Source organism: Micromesistius poutassou (genome assembly GCF_964030765.1).
Source record: "Micromesistius poutassou genome assembly, chromosome: 12".
NCBI classification, from domain to species: Eukaryota; Metazoa; Chordata; class Actinopteri; order Gadiformes; family Gadidae; genus Micromesistius; species Micromesistius poutassou.
The window spans coordinates 11,987,775-12,009,432 of NC_140282.1; the positions used below are offsets into that span (position 1 = coordinate 11,987,775).

The 21,658-nt window shown below is 45.1% G+C and overlaps 1 protein-coding gene across 1 annotated transcript in view; it reads left to right on the forward strand.

Annotated features, from left to right (window-relative positions):
* LOC311356548 (neural-cadherin) overlaps window positions 1-21,658 on the forward strand; it is a gene marked incomplete at its 3' end in the record, with an annotated part of 218,859 nt that overhangs the window by 123,841 nt on the left and 73,360 nt on the right. The window contains exons 15-23 of the mRNA XM_084476342.1: window positions 1,985-2,105; window positions 2,628-2,790; window positions 4,493-5,188; window positions 5,494-5,685; window positions 6,140-6,583; window positions 6,869-7,199; window positions 9,726-9,819; window positions 12,329-12,513; window positions 19,699-19,928. Of these exons, the coding sequence (XP_084332468.1) occupies window positions 1,985-2,105; window positions 2,628-2,790; window positions 4,493-5,188; window positions 5,494-5,685; window positions 6,140-6,583; window positions 6,869-7,199; window positions 9,726-9,819; window positions 12,329-12,513; window positions 19,699-19,928 (2,456 nt within the window). The remainder of the gene's footprint in view (window positions 1-1,984; window positions 2,106-2,627; window positions 2,791-4,492; window positions 5,189-5,493; window positions 5,686-6,139; window positions 6,584-6,868; window positions 7,200-9,725; window positions 9,820-12,328; window positions 12,514-19,698; window positions 19,929-21,658) is intronic.

Sequence of the window (21,658 nt, forward strand, 5' to 3'; positions counted from 1 at the left end):
GAAGATTAAGTTAAGTTGGGGGATGGGGGGGGTAAGGCCCTCTCTGGTGATCCGGCAAAAGTGCTTAGCAGCACCTTTTGAGATCAGATCTGACTGTGCGTTAATCGTTCCTCAGGAATAAATTAATGTGATCCTTATTTACCGTGTAAAGTAGCAAACAGCAGTAGCATCGGAGGGAATTCTGTGGTTTGGAGTCTGTTTTTTTTATCGTACTTCTCAACACTAACTAGCAAAACAAATTACCACGGGGGCCGTTGAAAGGCGATGAACAAAATGTTCCAGCGTTTTTTCCTGTAATTACTTGTAGGGTGATTAAAATGGGGGGCTGTTGAGGATGGTGAATGGGCCCGATGCTTAACCAATTCAGTTTTAAACAGAAGGCCGGATTTCAATTTCTGCCGGGTATTCAAACTATTGTACCGTGTTTAAATACTGCTCAATCCCTCCCAGGCGTGTGATGTACGATGAATAGTTTGTGATCGTCCGGAAAATACTGCAACATAGACATCCACAAAGTTTAAAAATGTTTACACGTCACTCTGTGTACTTACTTATTAGTAGAATTACCACATCCTGGAAATGAAATACATTCCAAGTGCCCCTGGGATGTACCTGAAAATAACAATGTTCCCCCTGTTTAATACCACAAAGTACTGCAAAGTACATCCACAATATTGCTAATAACATTAATGGCATTCCATAATGTATGTATTATCACTGGGATGCTCTTTGCAGTATTTTGTGGTAATTTGTAGATTTAAAAATGAAGGACAATTTGACACTAGACACCATGTACAATTTTGTACAATTTTGCTCCCATTTCCAGCAAGGGAGTCTGGCATGCTTGTGCTCTGTTTTGCTGTGATTAGTAGGACCTTTCTGAACTGGCATGCCCTCCAATGGGAAAAGTTTCAGTTCTGAGTGAACAAATGTGACAAAGAATATATAAATGCAGGTGTTCTTATCCGAGATATTGCACACAGTGTGTAGTTAGTTGAACTCTGCAGGGGTGCAAAATTTTACACATAAAGGGACATTTGAGGCTTTACCAACCAGACCTGTGAAACATTGCTGTTTTGTCTCTGGATTTAGTCTTTCACAAATTGCTGAGCGTTTTCAAGGATAAAACTCCACCACTACATCACAAAGAGGTCAGAACAGTGTGTGACATTTGAGTCACTTAAAAAGCTGTGCATAGTTAAAAATAATAAATGTCATTTTATGATGTATTACATAAAGTGACCTGCTATTTTTTTCTTACCTCAAACTGCTCATGTCGCATTTTGACAGACAAAGCAAATCCATTTGCTCTTCTTTGAGTGCAATAAGGACAATATCATGTGATAATGTGTAAGGTAATTTGTTGATGCACACAGTAAGGTAGAACAACAAAATAAGTGCTGGAACGCATCACACGTCGTGGTGTGATGCACGGTGGAAGGCTTTACACACAGCGTGTATTGATTGCACTTTTCCATTTTGAATTCATTTCTTTCATTTTATTTTGGTTCTTATTTAGTTTGTGTTATTTGGTCACTTGCATTTTCGGTGAAGATACCGAACGCCATTATTCTGTGAAGTATTTTTCGAAATGAGTTTAATAGTTTCATAAAATGGGGATTCTACTTTCCATTTTTCCATCACATATCCGTAAACATTTGTTTACACATTTTTGAATTTATACACCTTATTAAAACAAAAAACGGAGAGACATTCAGCATGCTTGAAGGCACGTCCCTGCACTAAATAAACAGCGACTGGTTAAGGTGCATTTCACACTGGAAATCTCTGCCGCCTCTTTTGACGACGGAACACGTCTGAGTGAGAGCTAATCAATGGTGCAAGTTGGCAGTGTCACCAAAAAAACACTTTGCTTACTTAAAGCTCATTAAAAAGTGGTGGCGTGCAAGTCTTGATGCAAATTGATGAAGTGCTGATTCGGCAGCAGATACAGTACTAATGCCCATATGTCTCCGGTCTGCAGGGGCCAACGCCAAGCTCCGCTACCAGATCACATCGGGGAACACCGGAGGGGTATTCGACGTGGAACCAGAGGTGGGAACCATCTTCATCACCCAGACCCTGGACTACGAGCAGACCAAGAGGTGTGTGTGGGGGGGGATATATATATATATATATATATATATATATATATATATATATATATATGTAATTTAGATCATAGGCCTAAATTGTTAGTCTAAGAGCATAATTGCCAAAGCCATATTATAAGGTTTATCTTGTATTTAGCGTCAAGCATGCCAAGTCAAATAGCTGACTTAGGCAGATAGGGATTATGGAATGTAAAAAGCAATGATTGGCTTATGATGCAGCCAATGAGGCACAACAGATCAGCAGTGTTAGGAAAGTAGACGTGAGATATCACAATTTGGCCAAAAATATGACTGAGGCAAATCTGCTATGAGGCTAACGGAATGATGTCAAAGTCGAAAATGAATACAAACTATATGACTAAAAAACAAACACCTGATCCTCTCATTAAACACCCCCAAACCCCCCTCCCCCCAAAGCTCCTAACTAAATATATATTATATTTATATTTGTATTTATGTTCAACACCACTGCGTGTGAAAAGCTCTAATCGTCCCCCCCCTGGGGCTGCACAGGTACCAGCTGCACGTGGTGGCGTCGGACGGCAAGTGGGAGGACTCCACCACGGTGGAGGTGAGCGTGGTCAACAAGAACGACGAGGCCCCCGTGTTCACCGTCAACGAGTACTACGGCAGCGTCACCGAGGAGCTGGACGGCTCGCCGGTGTTCGTGCTGCAGGTATGTCCCCCCCCCGCTGCTTTGACGGACGTCCTGGTTGTGACGTGTGGCGTAGCAGATCACAAGAGGAATTCGTAACCCATGCATTGCAGGAGGGTTTGAGGGGTCTCTATGCATATTGGATACTGCAAAAAACTACAGCCCACATACAATTCTGTTTTATTACCAAAGTCATAGTTATATACACACAGGACTGAGCACGTTTATATAAGCTCTTGGGTTTTAAACAGCTTGATGATAATCAACCATGCAGTACTGCTGAAACCAGTGGTTCTAAGTAGTCCAATAGAAACCGCCACCCATCAGCAGCCCTGAACCACAAGACGACACATAAGTTGAACCCAGAGATATACTTAAATTTTGCCATCGCAAGCAAGGTTCAGGTGTAGCCTGATGAGATGGATTTTCATCCTGATGAAAAATTGATAGCAGTTCAACCACCCTGATATTACAGTGATGAAGTCCTGTGGAACAGCCTAGTCCTCCATGTCGAGGAGTCCTGGCTACGCTGTGCTTAGCTACGGGGTGCATCTGGTTCTGTTTGGCTCCCACTGATTCATAGTATTGTTACACTTACTATAGCAATTTCCAGTAATCATCTCTTTGAAGAGGCAGAAAAATGTAAAGCTGAGCTGAGCTGATCCGACCAATGGGGATCCTTCTTTTGCTAAGTGCGGTGTGTGCAAGATCGTTTTTTTCCTTTCCCACTTCTCAAAGGAAAAACAAGGATGAATCTATACTTCCAATCTGTTATAGTGTATCTCTTTGGGTTCCTCCCCAACTCGCTGCTACACCCTTCTTGTTAAAAAGTTTGTAGAAGTTTAAGTTTACAACCACCCTTTCCCCATCCGATGAAAAGTGCCGGGGCTGCCAAGATATGCTATCAAATTAGGAGTTATTGCTATTTTTTTCCCCTTTATATCACAGCTTATAGTGTTTTCATTTCAGTTTTATTTTTCCAACATGTGATCCACACACTGGCTTGGTATTATCCCACTTTAATTGACACAGACACATTGCCTCACCTGCTCAGACGAGAAACAATGGGTAATGAGAACTGTTGATGCTGCAGAGGTGTTGAAAGACGCCGTTAACAGTGACAGATATGATTACAGAACCGGTGATATCCATCACACAAAATGAATAAATTGAAACACGCAACTATGTTTTCAATTTAATAATCTGTGTTCACCCTTTTTTTATTTGCCGGCCATGTTTTGCTGTCTCTTTTTGCGCCTATCCCATCTCCATTACCAAAGCTCACATTATGGCCTGTCTCCCTGCTGAGCTGTGACAGTTTAAAAGCAAAAAAAAATAACTTTCAGTTAATTTGTAGCAAATGTACCAATACTGTCAACCTCTTCATCTCCAAACATGAAAATGTGCACAAAAAGGCTCTATTTTGGCACCCATGTTGGCAGCGAAATTAGACTGGTAAAAAGAAACATGTTCCCTGGGTGAGATCAGTGCAGATGTGCTACCGGGTATCAGTGGGAGGCAGGGAGGAAGGGGGGTAAGTGGGATTATCCAGCAGCTTGAACTGCTGGTCGTTTGAAAGAGACAGTTCCCGGTACAGGCGTGACGATCATCAAGTGAAATCACCGTTCCCAAGCAACAGACGAAAACTCAATCAAAATTTCCCCCCTTCTCTGTGTCTGTCTCTGTCTCCCTCCCCGCCCGCCTGCCGCCGCCATGCTTCCAGGTAACGGCGTCCGACCCGGATAAAGACGCCAACCAGGAGGCGCTGCGCTACTCTCTGCACGGCCAGGGCGCCGACAGCGAGTTCATCATCGACAAGGGCACGGGCAAGATCTACGCCCAGCGCACGCTCGACCGCGAGGAGCGCACCGTGTGGCGCTTCGTGGTCATGGCAACGGACGAGGGCGGCGAGGGCCTGACGGGCTTCACCGACGTCATCATCAACGTGTGGGACATCAACGACAACGCGCCCGTCTTCACGTGCACGCCCAGCTGCCACGGCGACGTGGCCGAGAGCTCGCCGGCGGGCACCCTGGTGATGGAGATGACCGCCACGGACCTGGACGACTCGGCCGTGGGCCACAACGCCGTGCTGTCGTACCGCATCGTGGGCTGCGTGGACGCCGCCGCCGCTGCCGACGGCGCGTTCGGCGAGGACACGGGCGGGGGCGGTGGCTCCGCCCACATGGACATTTTCTCCATCAACGGCACCACAGGCACCATCACCGTGGCGATGGCGGGGCTGGACCGGGAGCAGATGGACTCGTACCTGCTGGTGGTGGAGGCCCGGGACGGAGGGGGCATGACGGGCACGGGCACGGCCACCATCCGGGTCAGGGACATCAACGACCACGCGCCCATCTTCACGGAGCACGCCTGTCTGGCCCGGGTCTCGGAGAAGGCGGACATCAACGCAGAGGTTGCTCACCCCCCCCCCGTCGTTGCTAACGTGTGACCGTGGTTACACCCTCATCATGTTGGAAAAGAAGGAAACATACTGATATTATTCAATGAACAAACACAGACTAGGATATTTGATTCATAAATGCTGTGGACATAACATGCTGATACGTCTCCAACAAATACAGTACGATTGTAATACAGTTGTAAGTTGTAAACAGGCAGCATAAAAAAAAAAAAAAAAAACGACTAGAAGAAGAGGAAAGCGTGGTACGAGCGAAGCGAGGAGTTAAGACAGGATGTGTTCTGCGTGTGCCTCTCCAGGTGCTGGACCTCTCGGCGGTGGACCGCGACACCGGGGAGAACGCCCAGCTGACCTTCAGCGTGGTGGCCGGCGACCCCGAGCAGAAGTTCTACATGGTCAGCCATCGGCAGGAGCAGCGAGGGAGCCTGCGTATGAAGAAGCGGCTGGACTACGAGCGGCCCAGCGAGCAGAGATTCAACCTCACCTTGAAGGTGCTCGTCCGCGTGCCGACGCACGGCCCTGAGCGCAGGGAATACAAAAAAAATAAATAAATAAAAAAGAGAAAGACTCAAAGGGAAGAAACACAACCTCCACGCGGAGAGAAGGTTATATCTGCTGAACTATGTTGTTTTATTTGTATTATCAGGAATTTTTAGCTTTGGATGAATCTATTGGTTCTATGGACAAAAAAATCATAATAAATATGTTAATATGCTGCATAGGAGGATCGACAATGAGCCAGAGATGTGGAATATATAATATTCCTTTGACAGATTTAATAATAAAAAAAAAACACACCTAAATTCCCAGTTATCACAAAAAAACTGAAATACACTGCTTAGTCACTGCTTTCAAAATGCTTGGTTAGCGTTTTTCTGAGTGAATTAAATAAATATAAAATAAAGTCTCCATCATGCGAGGGATTAAGACAATTCATGGTTGCAGGTGGAGGACCTGGACTTCTCCAGCCTCCTGCACTGCGTGGTGGAGGTGGAGGACTACAACGACCACGCCCCCGTCTTCATCCCACACTTCATCTCCCTGGGCCCGCTGCCCGAGGATATCGCCATGGGAACCAGCATTGCGCGGCTGGTGGCTAGCGACTCGGACTCGGGCCAGAACAGGGACCTCACCTACAGCCTCTTGGACGACTCCGACCCGGACGGCATGTTCGCCATCGACCAGGCGGGCGTGGTCACCGTGGCCCGGCCGCTGGACCGCGAGGCCTCTTCTCAGCATCACCTGATCGTCATAGCGACGGACCACGGAATCCCTCCTCTGACGGGCAGCGCCACGGTGCAGCTGTCGCTGTTGGACGTGAACGACAACGGGCCAGAGTTTGAGGCCCTATACACTCCTGTCGTTTATGAGAATGTCTTTGGCCCTCAGGTAGGCAGCACTGAGTCATACACAGGAGTCATACATGGATTTAATGGATGGATGGATGGATTATTAGGAAATATGGCAATTTGGATGTTGTCAATGTCATTAAACAAAGGATGAGATACATGCAATTGTCAATATCAGACTTGCTATCTCAGAAACATATTTATTTATGGGATTTGATAATGATATGAAATGTAATTGAATTCCACCTTACAAGACACATCATTGACACAATGCCTCTGATATGTATGGCTCCCCCCCCCCCCCCCCCCCCCCTCTCTCCGTCAGCTGGTGAAGATGAACCAAACCTCCACCCTCATCCACGTGGTGGACCGGGACTCCTCGCAGAACGGGCCGCCGTTCCACTTCTCCGTCCCGCCCGACTATCGCCATAGCAACGACTTCTACCTGCAGGACAACCTCAATGGCACTGCCTCGCTCACGGCCCTGAGGACTTTTGACCGCGAGCGCCAGAAAGAGTTCCTGATCCCCGTCGTCATGAGCGACAGCGGCGTGCCGGCCAAGACGGTCACCAGCGTGCTGACGGTAACCATCGGCGACCAGAACGACCACACCCACCTGCCCGGAGAGAAGAAGATCATGATCAACAGTCACAGAGGTCAGAGTTTGTGTTGGCTGTCGTCAGGGGAGGGCTGTTCAATAGGGTGGTCAGCACACAAATGTACATCCAGTTATCACAAAGTATCATTTGCTTTGTTTTTAAGCGAGTGAACAGTGAGACATGGAATTAAAGCATGATATAGATAGCTAGATACTCACTGCGAGCCAGCAACTCATATTCCACACCACAACACCTTAGAATATCCAGCAGAAACCCTCTTAACCACCTGACACACCTTTACAAATGAATCAATGTTCTTTCATTTCAGCTGTATTGGACAAAAACATTACACATTAACGTGCAATAGCATGAATATGTTCCAATTCTATAGGGAGCAACGGCTTAAGCCTTGTAATGACTGTCAAGAAACCATAATACAGGGAGCAGAGTGACACAGGATCAGGGCACAAGAGAGCAATGAACCCCAAACACGTTTTCTTACTAAAATAATAATAAGTTGTACGTCTTATATGAGCAATTGAACCCAAACACGTTTTTTCTTTCTAAAATAATAATATGTTACTTATGTGACCCTGAATGTAGTAATCCATGCCATGTTGTCCCAATGTGCCCAGAAGAAAAACCCTTTATAAGACGTGAACGTTTTTCAGAATGCAGATAAGTCTTTTCGTGAAGCCTGTTTGTATCTGTGCCTGATGGTATACTCATCGGCGTCACGACCAAGGGACACGGAGGGGTGATGTTTGTGGACGTGTAGGGCTCTGTCTGGGCAGCGGTTGACTGCGGCATCCGAGGGAGAGTTAACCTCTCGGACACTCGTAGTATAATTATGAGGATAACTTCCCTCTGCGACTGGAAAAAAGGGGTCAAATACATCGGATGTTGTTGCAAGCATTTTTATTTTTTTTTTACCTTCAAGCATCAAAGCATCATTCTTTTACCTCAGTTATTTAACATTTGGATTGTCTGTTGTACAAATTATTGATGTGAAAACATGTTGAAAGGGAAATTTTAGTCTCCATTTCAACTCCACCCAACATGAGGGGAATTAAGACATTTAAGTTACCACTATAATATAATGCTGGCAATTTGTGCTGGGCTTAAACAGGGGAGATAGACATATAAACAAATTTGTGTGTGTGTATGACTGAATATTTGTGTGAGTGTGTGAGTGCATGCGTCTGTATATGATTATTTGAGTGAGTGTGTGTGCGTGCGTGCGTGCGTGCGTGCGTGCGTGCGTGCGTGCGTGCGTGCGTGCGTGCGTGCGTGCGTGCGTGCGTGTGTGAATGAGGTGGGGGACACATAAGAAATGTACGGCGCAAAACAATTATAAAATGACATGCTATGCCTCCAGGCTTTCAAGGTTACTCTCTACGCAGGGAGCCGTTTGCCTCGTGGCATTTCAGAAACCATAAACAGGAGCTATGTGTCTCCCGACCCGGGAGAATGAGTCATTGTAATCTCTGCGGTATCCAGCCTTAATCATCGACTATTCAAAAAGAAAAAAAAACATTATTATCCAATACACTCCCAGCAACTCCCTGGACTAAATGTAACTCTCCTTCTTATAATGATTGTCCTTCTTCTTCCCCCTCCTCTTCCTCCTGCTCCTCTGTGACGCATGGCAGTGTCTTAACAAGTGGATGTTTCGACTTTTGATTCACAAGAAACCAAAATGGCTCCATCTAATATGTCGACGATTGTAAAAGCGATGTAATAGCGTTATACAAACGAAAATGGCTCTATCTAATATGTCCACTATTGTATAAACAATATAATAGCGTTATACTGTTTAAAATATATTTGTTAATATATTGGTTTTGCATAAAGTCCACTCAATTGTATATACGTAGTGAATATGACAATATTCCTCTCTTGTGGCTTTGTGTTTGAGGCTGTGTTTTCGGTATAATCACACACATGGTGTCTTGGGAGACATTCTATGAAGATGGAACTACATGATTAACATAGTGATTATCACGCGATTGCACATTGACTGGTAAACATATATGATGGCAGTCTACCTTAAGGGCCGGGAGTCCCTCCAGGACTGAATCAAATGATAGATACTGTCCAATTGAATGACATAATGTAAATATAAATACATATATATATTCTATTATCCAAAGCAATTTGAGTGCATATATTCATAGCATTGGTGGCCGGAGTGGAAACCCGACCTTCTAATCCTGGCAGTATTGATGTCTTGCTCTACCAGTGTATACAGAAAAGTCTACAATAGGATGTCTTTCCCGCAGGAGGAAGAACTGCCTCATTAGCAAAGCTTCTTAACGATGATGGTTCCTAATTGGATAATTAAATACAGTATTAATGACAAATGTAACACAATAACATAATAACATTGATTATAATTTGAATTACTTTAATTGAATATCATATAGCACAATAATTGTAATATAATGTAGTCATTTTGCCTTACCCAAATGGAAACACTCGTACACAGCTGTGTGAGGACTCTCAGACAGCTTCTCTTAGGCTTTCACACACAAATACAAGAGTGTCGGTCACCCTGACGAACTGTGTTTCCCATGCCTGCAGGTCGCCTGCCTACCACAGTGCTGGGGAAGGTCTACTCTCCTGATCCCGACGACTGGGACAACAAGACCTATGTTGTTGAAGGACACATGCCAAGGTAGCCCACCTGTTCTCAGCTGCTCAAACATCCCTCCTCTATGTGGCCGGTCCGATTAGTGATCGTTTCTTCATCGTCCTCACAGATCCTCCTGTTCTAGTTAGATATGTGCTCTTGTCTTTGATACAACACACACAATCGTTTGTACAACAGTTTTGTGTGGGTGCTTTGTGTTTTGTTGATTTGTATTTGTTAATTTCTTAGCGTTGCTTGTCCTAGTGCTAGTCTTTTCTCTGACATTGCTTGTGTTGTTTGCTACATTTTCATTCATACTATATATATATATATATATATATATGTGTATACTTAAAAAAAAAAAATGAAACCCCCTCTTTTATTCATACATTTTTTTACAGCATTCTTTTCCATCCCTTTTGCCATTTTCATGTCTCTGGAAGTTTCTGTCTCTCCTTATTTCTGCTTCTTTTCAAAATGTCCCCCCTTTCCTACGGCTCTTGTTGATTCATCTTTGCTTCCTTCTATTTCTTTCAGAGCTTTCCTCTGTTGCGTCTTTACATGCCCGGCCTCCTCCTCCCTTTCTCCTCCTCTCAGTCTCTGTAACCATGGTGTTAGTTATCCTCATTTTTTGTCTCCTGCTGTTTCTTCACTTGTTTTCATTCTCCATGCTCCCTCTGAGGCAGACACATCTGTGTGTGTGTGTGTGTGTGTGTGTGTGTGTGTGTGTGTGTGTGTGTGTGTGTGTGTGAGCGTGCGCGCATGCGTGCGTGCGCGTGTGCGTGCGTGTCCTTGATGTATCACACCTGAGGCCTCAGGTCTTAGGCTGAAACTGAGAGTAGATTCCTGACAAGCTGTGTCTCTTATCTTCTTGCGATCGCTTTCCGGATGCAGAAGCATCAAACCTTGTACGCTCGCCAACGATCCTTTCTGAATCTCTGTGTGTATGTGTGCACGTGCCTGGGCCACACACACACACACACACACACACACACACACACACACACACACCCCCCCCCCCCCATACATTCTCAGATGTCCCGGAAAAAACCTGATTATTCTGAATCACATGTCAGGTTGGGTGACATTCTACTGCTGCGATATAAGAATGACGGGAACATCAATACAAACTAAAGTGAACTTATTAAATAACAAACTTTCCCGGCCTTGCACTTACTCTCCTTTTTCATCTCTTCTTAAAGTTCAGCATGGGAGGAAGATTGGTGCTAGGGAGTCTCATTAAGGGCAGCTTGTCAGTCTTTACAGTACTGCACCATACATGCACTAACGATGTCTCCATTGACATTCACTCATTTGTATCAAAGGTTTGGTGGAGGAAGTGGCCCACAAAAATATTTCATAACACAGGGTAGGTTTTATTTCCATTGGGGCCTTACCTTCTTCAGGGCATGTGTGTCCCTTTGCTTGTTCTCTATACCCTTGTGGAGACGAGCAGTATCAGTTAGTGTTTAAACAGAAGACAAGGCACAGTGTGGACATGGGATAGCTGAGCTGCTCTTGTGTAATTTAAGGTGACGTTCAACATCGATGATCCGGCCAAATCACAAACTTCAGACGTGCATGATGGCTGGATTCCTAATGAAGTTGTGAAACATTTCTTTCTTCAAAGCGCTTCCTATGTAGGATACACTGATGTAACCTTGGTCCCGTACCATTTTAGCAGTCCACTTCTCTCGCTTAGTACTGAGATCAAGAGACATCTGGAGAGTGTGTAAGCAAGGGCAAGTCAAATCGTTACAGAGCCCCTATTGGAACGTATCCTCTTGTGTTTCCAGTTCAGGTTGCTGTCCTTGCACTGTTCGCATCAAATACATATTTTCATATAGCTTCATCTGGCACTGTGCCTAGCAGTAAGCGTAGCATCTTGAATTTGCATTGGAAAAACAGTGACGTGTTTGCTCAGCCACACTGTAGCCTGCTTTTATAAATTTGTGCAACGTGTGCTTCATTGAAGTGGCACAGCTAACTGGAATTAAAATGACTAAATTATGGAGATTCCGGCCAAAAAGAGGCTGCTGGGAAAAAAGGACTTCAGCATCTTTGGGTGAACCATTGGAGAAAAGATGAGAAGTTAAGTAAACTCAGCAAAAGATTAAAATTGCCTTTTGCTGTATAAATATCAGATGTGTCCCACACTTTATATTTCTGAATTATTCATTGCGCCAAGCTTATTGTTTCCTTTTTATAGTGAATACTAAGGTGTCAGCATCCAACCTGCAGGTGTACATCCAAACATACATGTTTTCTTGTCCAATATGTATATCACACTTATTTGCGCATTTATTCTTCTTTAATGGTCTCAGGCTACTATCAAAAGCAAGATGAAAGGCTGCAGTTACAATGAGGACATGGGGGATCCAACCCACAACCTTTCGCGTCAAACGTCCCAGCCCCCACACGACACTGTACTACCATGTCTTGTTTCATACTGAAGAAAAAAAGAAGAAAACTATCATTAGTCATTACCGTCCAAACATACAGTTCTAACTGAGCGTTGTTTGTGTGTGCGTGCGTGTGTTCCATCGCCTCCCAGCTACTTCATGCTGAACAAGCGCACAGGCTTCCTGATCATCAAGGACAACGCCCCGCCGGGCAGCTACGAGTTTGAGGTCCGCGTCACCGACGGCATCTGGCCCGACGCCGTCTCCAAGGTTACTGTCCACGTGAGGGAGCTCCGGGACGAGGCCATCCACAACTCAGGGTCCCTGCGCCTCACAGGTACGGAGCCTAGCGGATTATTATGTTATTTTATTACGATTTTTTTTTTATTATCCTTCAGGATAATAAAATAATATCAGGCTGCGGGGTGTGACAATAACAATCATAAATGAGTGAATGGATGTTAGTTATAATCATAAATTAAACATACAAACAAAGACGTTTTTGCAGAGATAAGTTCAAAGGAAGCCTGTTAATATCTTGGCAATTGAAAGTGAATTATGTATGTACACATCCTACATGAAGTCAGTTTAAAATAATACATTGTACTTTCTTCCGCTAGATTTCTCTCTATCAAAACAATAACAATAGATGCCGTTTGATGATGTTGTGAAGTAGTGTGGATTCATGGGAGTTGTCTTCACCACCATTGCCGGTGAAAAGCCTAATGAGGTGACTCAGGCATTAATCACACTCACGGACGAGTTTATGTATTTATGTTTTATTGTCATTATGTTTAGTCACATTTACTCACGTTGTGTCATTTAATTCCAATTGAATAGTGTGGCAACCCGGTCCACAAGAGTCGAAAGGTCTCACGGCAAGTACCACGCAGAGGTTTCAAATAAAGCCGTATTCGGCGTTTATTCACAGGTATGGTAGATAACAGGTAAAACATCAACTATACTATGGCCTCCGAGAGACTCGAGTGGTAGGATGTATCGTCGGCCTTCTGCTGGGTTGTCGTGCCTGCTTCTCCCTGGGTTGAGTTCCCGGTCTGCTTTTAAGATGTCCGCCCGGTCGTTTCCACCCTCCGGCCAGGTGTTCTCCATCGGGCTGATTGCGTTGAGTGAAGATGTGCTCACTGCCACCGGCTAGTGGATGGCGGTAGTATACACCGTCCACCACTAGCCCACGGTTCCCCCTGGTGGGGAGCGGGTTGCCACAATAGCCGCAAGAAACATAATGTTATGTTGCTAACCTACCATCAGATGAGCTGACTGCTCAAACAGCTGTAAATAATGTTATTTGTGGTTGCCAAACACTGTTTTCCATGCTCAAAACAATCAAGGGAGGTGGGGGGGGGGGGTCCAAAGTGTTTTTCATAGATATTCACACTCTGAATTACAGCGATGGGACTGTGGATAGTAAAGATGCAATCACCGGTATGACTCCCATTGTGTATTGTTGTGTATTGTTGTGTATTGTTGTGTATTGTGTATAGCTGTCAAGGAGCCGGTTGGGCAGCAGCACTCCTCTATATAGAGCTATTGTTTAGTCAATATTTCCTCACAATAGGCAAGGGTTTGAAACTTTCCCGAATCTTTGCAGCCATGACAGCAATGCAAACCTCGTGTGTGTGATAAGTCTGAAAAAAACAATGGCGGGCGTGATTTAATTAGAATTGTATTCCCGTCTCCACGGAGACCCCATGAGTCTTAACTAATGAAACATTCAGTGACCAAACCGATACCGCACGGATTATAAAACAAGTTGGTCTGCAAATACCTACTTCGGTCTCAGGCATTCCAGAATCAAATCAATATACGCTGCCCCCTTTATTAAGAGCCGTTGTTGTCACAAAAGTATTATTCATTTCACAAAGGATACGCCATTTGGTGAGTGCTTTTATCCCAAGTGCCTTAACTGCGATTGCACACTTCCATATGTGTAAACTGATCTGTAAATGAATCTCTCTTAGGCTGATGTCAGTTCCAATTTCGCCTAGAGCTAAAAGCCGTGGTTTTGTGTCTCTTAGAGCCAGTTAATCAGTCTACAACCCTACAGGCACTCTGCTAGAACGCTACACACATTGCATCACGCTGATGATGACATCAGGGCCTCCAGCGGAACGTGAACCTGCCTAGCGATGGACAACCAGGGTAATTGTAATGCAGTTCTGGTTAATGTCGCTCCCGCCAATGGTCAGTGGTGTAGGGTCCGTCACTTTCACAGTCAATGGAGGGGTTGACTTAACGCTTTCATAACTCCCTCTTAATGACCCGTTGGAAATAGAGCTGTGACGTCCGTGCGGTTGTTTTGGACGTATGTAGGCGGGCCGGATAGTGCAGTGGTTAACGTGTTTGACTCCTAGCAGAAAGAAGCCTGGGTTTAATCGCCAATCTCCTCCGTATATGTGCAGAAATCCTTGAGCGAGGAAGCTTATCTCCTGCCTCTTGTCTATAATGACGTTTTTATTTTAAATCCTCTGTTTGTTCCTAAGGATAAAACAGGGGGGAATTGGCGAGAGGATCGTGTCAGGTTTTGTTCTCAGTGTTTATTTATTTAATTTTATTCTATTTTAATGCATAGCCAGCACAAACATGGTGTTGTATCCTAACACAAGTCCAGCCACATCCATCATCACCTGCCTTTAGAGAGGAGATAGGACATGGCTGAAGGATTTTTATGATTTCAGGATATTGAAATGGAACCAAAGGGGTTTGTGAGAGGTGGTGGTGTGTGTGTGTGTGTGTGTGTGTGTGTGTGTGTGTGTGTGTGTGTGTGTGTGTGTGTGTGTGTGTGAGTGAGTGAGTGAGTGAGTGAGTGAGTGAGTGAGTGAGTGAGTGAGTGAGTGAGTGAGTGAGTGAGTGAGTGAGTGAGTGAGTTGAGATGAGAGGTTTGTCTGGAGGAAAAAAATAGACCACTAGTTTGTGGTGGCAGTGTGAGAGCGAGAGAGAGACAGAGGCAGCCGACAGCATTGTCATATGCATGTGGATAAAAGGTTTTGCTTCTCATTCAGTGGAGGTAAATTAATTCAAAGCCAGATGAGACAGCGATATCGAGAACAGCTGGAGTTTACCGGTCCAATATTTGTTTCACCAAAATGAGTGTTGGATCGAATAAAATAAAAATAAAAAATTGGGAAATGGCTAAATGAAGCTGCTCTTTTTTGTGTTCTGTAGAGGTCGGAGGGGTTGGTTTGTTTTCCATCACGACCGTTTGCATTTATTATTTTTAATATTATTATTACTCTTTTGAATGGATGAGGGAGCCATTTAATCCAAATCCCAACAATGACTTTTCCATTTCCATTGAGCAAATCCTTGCAAACCTTGCAATAATTCATACATTCATATAATTGCATGCTTTTATTACAATTATTGGTCTGTTTGCTGCAGGCCCTAATACCTTATCCACAGTTGAGGAAGAGGTTAACCAACCAACGCATAGAGATAAGAAACAGGTGCAGTCGGTAACTGCTATTGTTAAAGCGTCTTAGTGGTGTTTGAGTTTCATTCATGAACAAGGTGAAACAAAACATAAATAAGTAAACAGGTTAGCAAATATGATCCGACACGAAGCAAGTGGGATCAACGACAAAGACACCATGTGTCAACAAGCGGTGACTTTGCGATCATTGTGTGGTTTAGGCTGCTCTAGCCTAATTGCATATTTTCTGTTTGGGTGCAACATTACCGAGAGCCAATATCAGGCAGGTGGCTTCGGCATAAACAGCCTCATTGATTCCTAAATCTGTGGGATTATGAAAATATTCCACTTATAGCATTACTTACACCCTCCTTGACATCCTAAATCCCATTTCGAGAACAAATGCCTGATGCTATAAGAGGACATGCGAGGAAAGCTAGTTAAATGGGCCTGGTGGAGATTAAGTCTCCAGCACTTTGCTCCAGCCCTCTCCACTCTGCAGCGCTAACCCCTCCTTTGTCTCGCTCCCACACAAGCATCCGTTGTCGTTTACATGCTGTTGATATAAAAGTGAAATAGGTGATAACACAAAGTCTGTATAACAGTCACAGATCAAAACGAGTGTAATTATAGCAGCATAGCACACAGACACAGACACACAGACACAGACACACACACACACACACACACACACACACACACACACACACACACACACACACACACAGCAATGAATTCCCCCATTCATCCAAAAGCTATTGATTTACCAAACACATTGAGGGGTGGAGGGCACACATTAACACACACCCACAAACACTAAGACACGCACACACACACACACACACAGCCAAAAAGACAGACACACACTATCCCGGGCGAGGTTGGTGGCTCATCTAGCTGCACCAGGAATGTAAGCAGCGATAACCTTTAGGAGATACAACAAAAGTACAGTCCATTAAAAATGGGCAGTTGCACCTGGATGGAACCAAGCTGCTGGCAATCTCTGTCCCCTTCTCCACTTCTATCTCATCGGCCCCTCTGTGTCTATCCCCAGAGACCGGCCTCCAAAGATCGATAAGAGGCAGTGGAATTGGGTACGTAGCGCAGTAGCCACCACAAGGATTAGCTGCTCGATGTTGCTTCACACTCAGAACCTTTTCTCTTTTTTCTTCCCCGGCCCAAGGCTGTCCCCTTTTATCTCTCGTCTCTTAATGTTGTCATAGTTTCACCGTCTATCTGCCGTTTCTGCTCTTAAGTGACGCGACGAGCGTTCCTCCTTGTGTCTTGTATTACCCTGTTGCTGGGACTTCCTGTTCGGCCTCACTCTGTCATTCTCCCACACTAATGGCCCGCGCTGCAAGGCTGTGCCGCTATTAGGGCTGACACGTCTGTCCTAGCGCCTCTGTTGCCATATTCAGGTGTGACAGGTTTGCCGCTCTGTGTTATTTTTCTTCTGTTTACTATTGGGATAGTCTAGACTACAAAGTGGGATACCATCTAGTTGTTGACGGCCATTCTTTACTGGGTCCCTGAGACATTGTAGTTATTGGATTTTTACTTTTGGCTGGTCACCGTTACCGGCTTAATCAAAGCCTTGAGCGGTGGCGCAGCTCCCTCATTGGTTAAGAATGCATGAGCAGCGCTCCAGTATGCACTGTGCAACACTTACTGCGCCGACTCCTGCCTGATGGCTGCTGACTGACCCTGCGGTGGCAAGGAGGGAGAGAGACATATATATCCAGAGAGAGAGAGAGAGAGAGATAGTTCCACATGCATCTGGATCAAAGCAGCCCGTGTCCCCATCCTCCTGTGTGTGTGTGTGTGTGTGTGTGTGTGTGTGTGTGTGTGTGTGTGTGTGTGTGTGTGTGTGTGTGTGTGTGTGTGTGTGTGTGTGTGTGTGTGTGTGTGCGTGCGTGCGTGCGTGCGTGCGTGCGTGCGTGCGTGCGTGCGTGCGTGCGTGCGTGCGTGCGTGCGTGCGTGCGTGCGTGCGTGCGTGCGTGCGTGCGTGCGTGCGTGCGCGTGTGTGCCTGTCCTCCCTGCCACAGCCCGGGGCGAGAGGGCAAAGGACTGATGGGAACTGATGTTCCCCGTGTCTCTCCTGGGCCCCATCCATCGGTGCACTCTGCACTTTGATGTTGAACACCTGCTTAAGCCCTAATGATCCACCTTCCCAGGTGTGTGTGTCTGTGTGTGCAGAGTACACGGTTGCTGTTTTGAATTGTTGAAGACCTTTTGGCCTGTAATGAGGCATGATTGGCAGGTTAGGTCTGAGGCGGAACCGGCGAGGAGTTAAGCCAGCTACTGCTTTACGGATTAGTAAGGGTAGACACACACACACACACACACACGCACGCACGCACGCACGCACGCACGCACGCACGCACACACGCACGCATGCACGCACGCACGCACACATACACACACACACACACACACACACACACACAAGCACACGTGCACACGCATTCCCGTGCACGCAAGCTTGCGCATGCTCAGATGCACACACACACACACACACACACACACACACACACACACACACACACACAAAGAATAAAGTCAAACACTGACTCCAACACCTGCAGACACATAATGCAGAACAAACACAGCTGCAACATAATAGCCAGTTCACACACACGCACACACACCCACGCACACACGCATAACGCACCAACACGTGCACACATATGCCTGCAAAGTTATACTTTCACACTAAAGGGAAAACACTCCCCAGCTGCAGTGTCTGTCTGGCCCCATAATCTCACTCAGGGGAATGTGTTACAGCAGGCTACACTGGTTTAATATCCACGCTGCTTACACACACGTTCACACTAGCTACCCAATGGGCTTCAACACTTAAATACACAGCCAGGACTACCGAAGCAGCCGCTACCAATAGTGAGAGTTTGTTTCTGATCTTTGTTTTGTAGCACGCCAGCATCCCTCCACTCTCTAGGCTTCTCTCCTCGGGTTCTTTGTTCAGGTCGTCTGCTGGAGACAGTTTCACTGGAGAGGCAGATTCATAGGAGAAACTACTGGTCTGTGAGAGTTAGTCTGCTGACGTTTCCTTACCTGTGATGCTATTCAGCCAATTACAGGTGTCTTCTTCTCTGTCTCTTTTTCCCTGTCTGTTCTCTGCCAAAGTCGATGAGAACCACATCCAAAATCTCTTTATGTCTGCATCTGAATGTTGTTCAAATGCAGACAGACATACCAACGCGTAGGAGGCAAATGAGGATGACAGGGGAAGGGGTGAAGGGAGTTTAATTGTGTCTTTAGTTGTGATAAAAACGAGGATGCAATTAAAGACATGGAAGATTAAAAGGCATCCGTCTAACAATTGCGTTCTTGTGAACTGTTATTTGACGAGTGTGAGCCAAATGTCAGAAAGAAGAAGCCAGCGTGTCATCAGTCCTTGTCAAGATTACAGGCGGATGGATGTGTTTCATTTTAACATTGTCATAAACAGAAAGATGATGGATAATTTAGAAGGGGAGATCAATGTTCCATCCTCTTTAAAGATAGTGTGTGTGTGTGTGTGTGTTTGCGTGTGCACTCGTGCGTGCGTGCATGCATGTGTTTGTGTGTGTGTATGCGTGTGTGTGTGTGTGTGCGTGCATGCGTGCATGCCTGCGTGTGTGTGTGTGTGTGTGTGTGTGTGTGCGTGCGCTCAACCCCATGCATGTGGCTTTGTAGCCATGTTTTTCTTCCAGTGTTCATCAAATGAATAGTGAGAGAGCTGGCTGGGGAGTATGAGTCACAAAAAAAAGCCCTAGTGTTAACATTAGGAGGCCCTTGGATCACAGCACAGCACGCGTCCCACTGTTGCTCATAAAGACATTTGACCAAAACAAACACACAAACGCATGTTCTGTGGATTCCTCACTGGCCCTTGGAAGCTAATCTCTGACTCAGCCTTGGAACTGAATCCTCATGTTTTTCGTCTATCTTTTTTCTCGTAGGCAGCCAACAATCTAATAATGTGTGCTTCTTATAATATTATATGTGTGCTTGTGTGTGTGTGCATGTGTGTGTGTGTGTGTGTGTGTGTGTGTTTGTATGTATGTGCACGTGTTTGTGTGTGTATTCCAGACATCACAGCGAGGGAGTTCCTGGAGCCCCGGGAAAGACTGCGAAGCCGCTACGATCTGCTGGTAGACTTCCTGTCTGAGATGCTGTCCGTCACCCCGGATGACGTCAACGTCTTCAGCCTCATGGACGTCCGGGAGAAGACGCTGGACGTGCGCTTCGCCGTGCACGCCGCCCAGTCCTACCTACAGCCGGAGAAGCTGCATGGCTACCTGGTCGCCCACAAACAGAAGGTAGGTAGTGGGTTTCAGAAGGTGGCTGGTGGGTTGCAGAAGCAAGCTATCAGGTTGCAAAAGGTAGTGGATTGCAGAGGCCTCCCGGACATTGCAGAGGGTAGCTTGGGGGTTTCAAAAATGTAGCTTGTGTAGTGCAAAAGGTAGCTTGCGTGGTGCAAAAGGTAGCTTGCGTGGTGCAAAAGGTAGCTTGCGTAGTGCAAAAGGGTAGCTTGCTGCTTGCAGAATGTGTCGATCCGGTCGTAGAATATGGCAGGTCGGTTGCATAATGTGGCTAGCCGGTTACAGGATTATGTTGTGGTGTCTATGGGGGATTGACACCCTGGCAAGATTTACTGGGTTCAGGCCCCAATGTCCATAGCCTACCTGTAGGGCATCCTTGAGCAATTGCTTATCAATTATGTAAATCATATCAATGCTTGGGCCAACTATGGAAACGATAATGATAACGATAAACGATTTGGAGTGTGTAAATAGTAAAAAAGTTTGAATGATTATTGATGATTATTATCGACTAGTGATCAGGCCAATCAGGTGTCACTTGCAAAATAAATAATTATCCATATTACCATATTATCTTTAAATTACTCCTCAATTCAGTGTACATAGCTTTGGTTGGAAGAGTCAGCCAAATGATGGTCAATCGTAAGAATCAGGGATCCCTACTCAATGCAAATCACTGCTCATGGCTTTCTTTAGGCGGTTTCAATCACATGCCCTCCATATTTCATTCAGAAGCAAGTCACAGAACCATGCAGTTTCTTTGGTCTGAATCCATCCAATGCAATCACAGCCCTGCTCTGGGACTGTCTGCCATTCACTTGACTTAATAAACACAGGAAAACCTTTGTCGCTCTCTTGGTCATTGTGTTGAGGATTTTTGCAAGAGGAAAACATTTTATTAAGTTGGCAATGTTGTTTTCCCACTATTTCTTCTATTTTCCTTTCTATATTTTATAAAAAAAAAATCAAGCCCCAAATGTTGTCAGAATCATTCTTTCAGTGGTAATCAATCATGGTAACTCAAAATGAAAACCAGACTGTGGCTCCTTAAAATATAAATGAAAACCCCTCAAACCAATCTGTTCTATGAAAGTTAGCTCAGGAAAACAAACTTATTTTGGGGGGAGTCAAATATGTTCCTCTCGGACCTCTTGGACAAGGGTTAAACACCAATTCTTTCTGTATTAAAATTGTGGATCTTTTTTGGCGTTTAACAAACAATCAATTATGTGATTTATTTTTATTCAAAAGTTCAAGCCATACCAGTTTTTTTTTCAACCAGAACCTAGTATAATGATACTTACAATATGCAGTATATTTTGGCCAGTTCAGTCACAAAATAACAGCTTCTTAAAACTTGTTCATGCAGTCTGCGTTCTAGCTGATTATTTTCAAATACATTAAAACGACTCCAACACTCCAACGCGGAGGTTTACTCTGTAGTGTTGATGGCAAGTGTGTTGATGACAAGCCGGATGGCCGCTCGTAATAGAGGCTCTCTGTATCACATGTCTGCCAAACGATTAGTTGTTAACCAGCAATTAGGCTCTTCCACCTCCCATCTGTCCATGCCCTGCGAAACAGTTGTTTTATGTGTTACAAGTGGCGGCTGATTGACTCATAGACAATCGGTAATCATTCAAAGTTGTTTACCTGTCAAACTTTTTGTGTCTCCACTTGTTCATGATTTCAAAATTGATCCAAATCTTGTATATCGTCTTTTATGT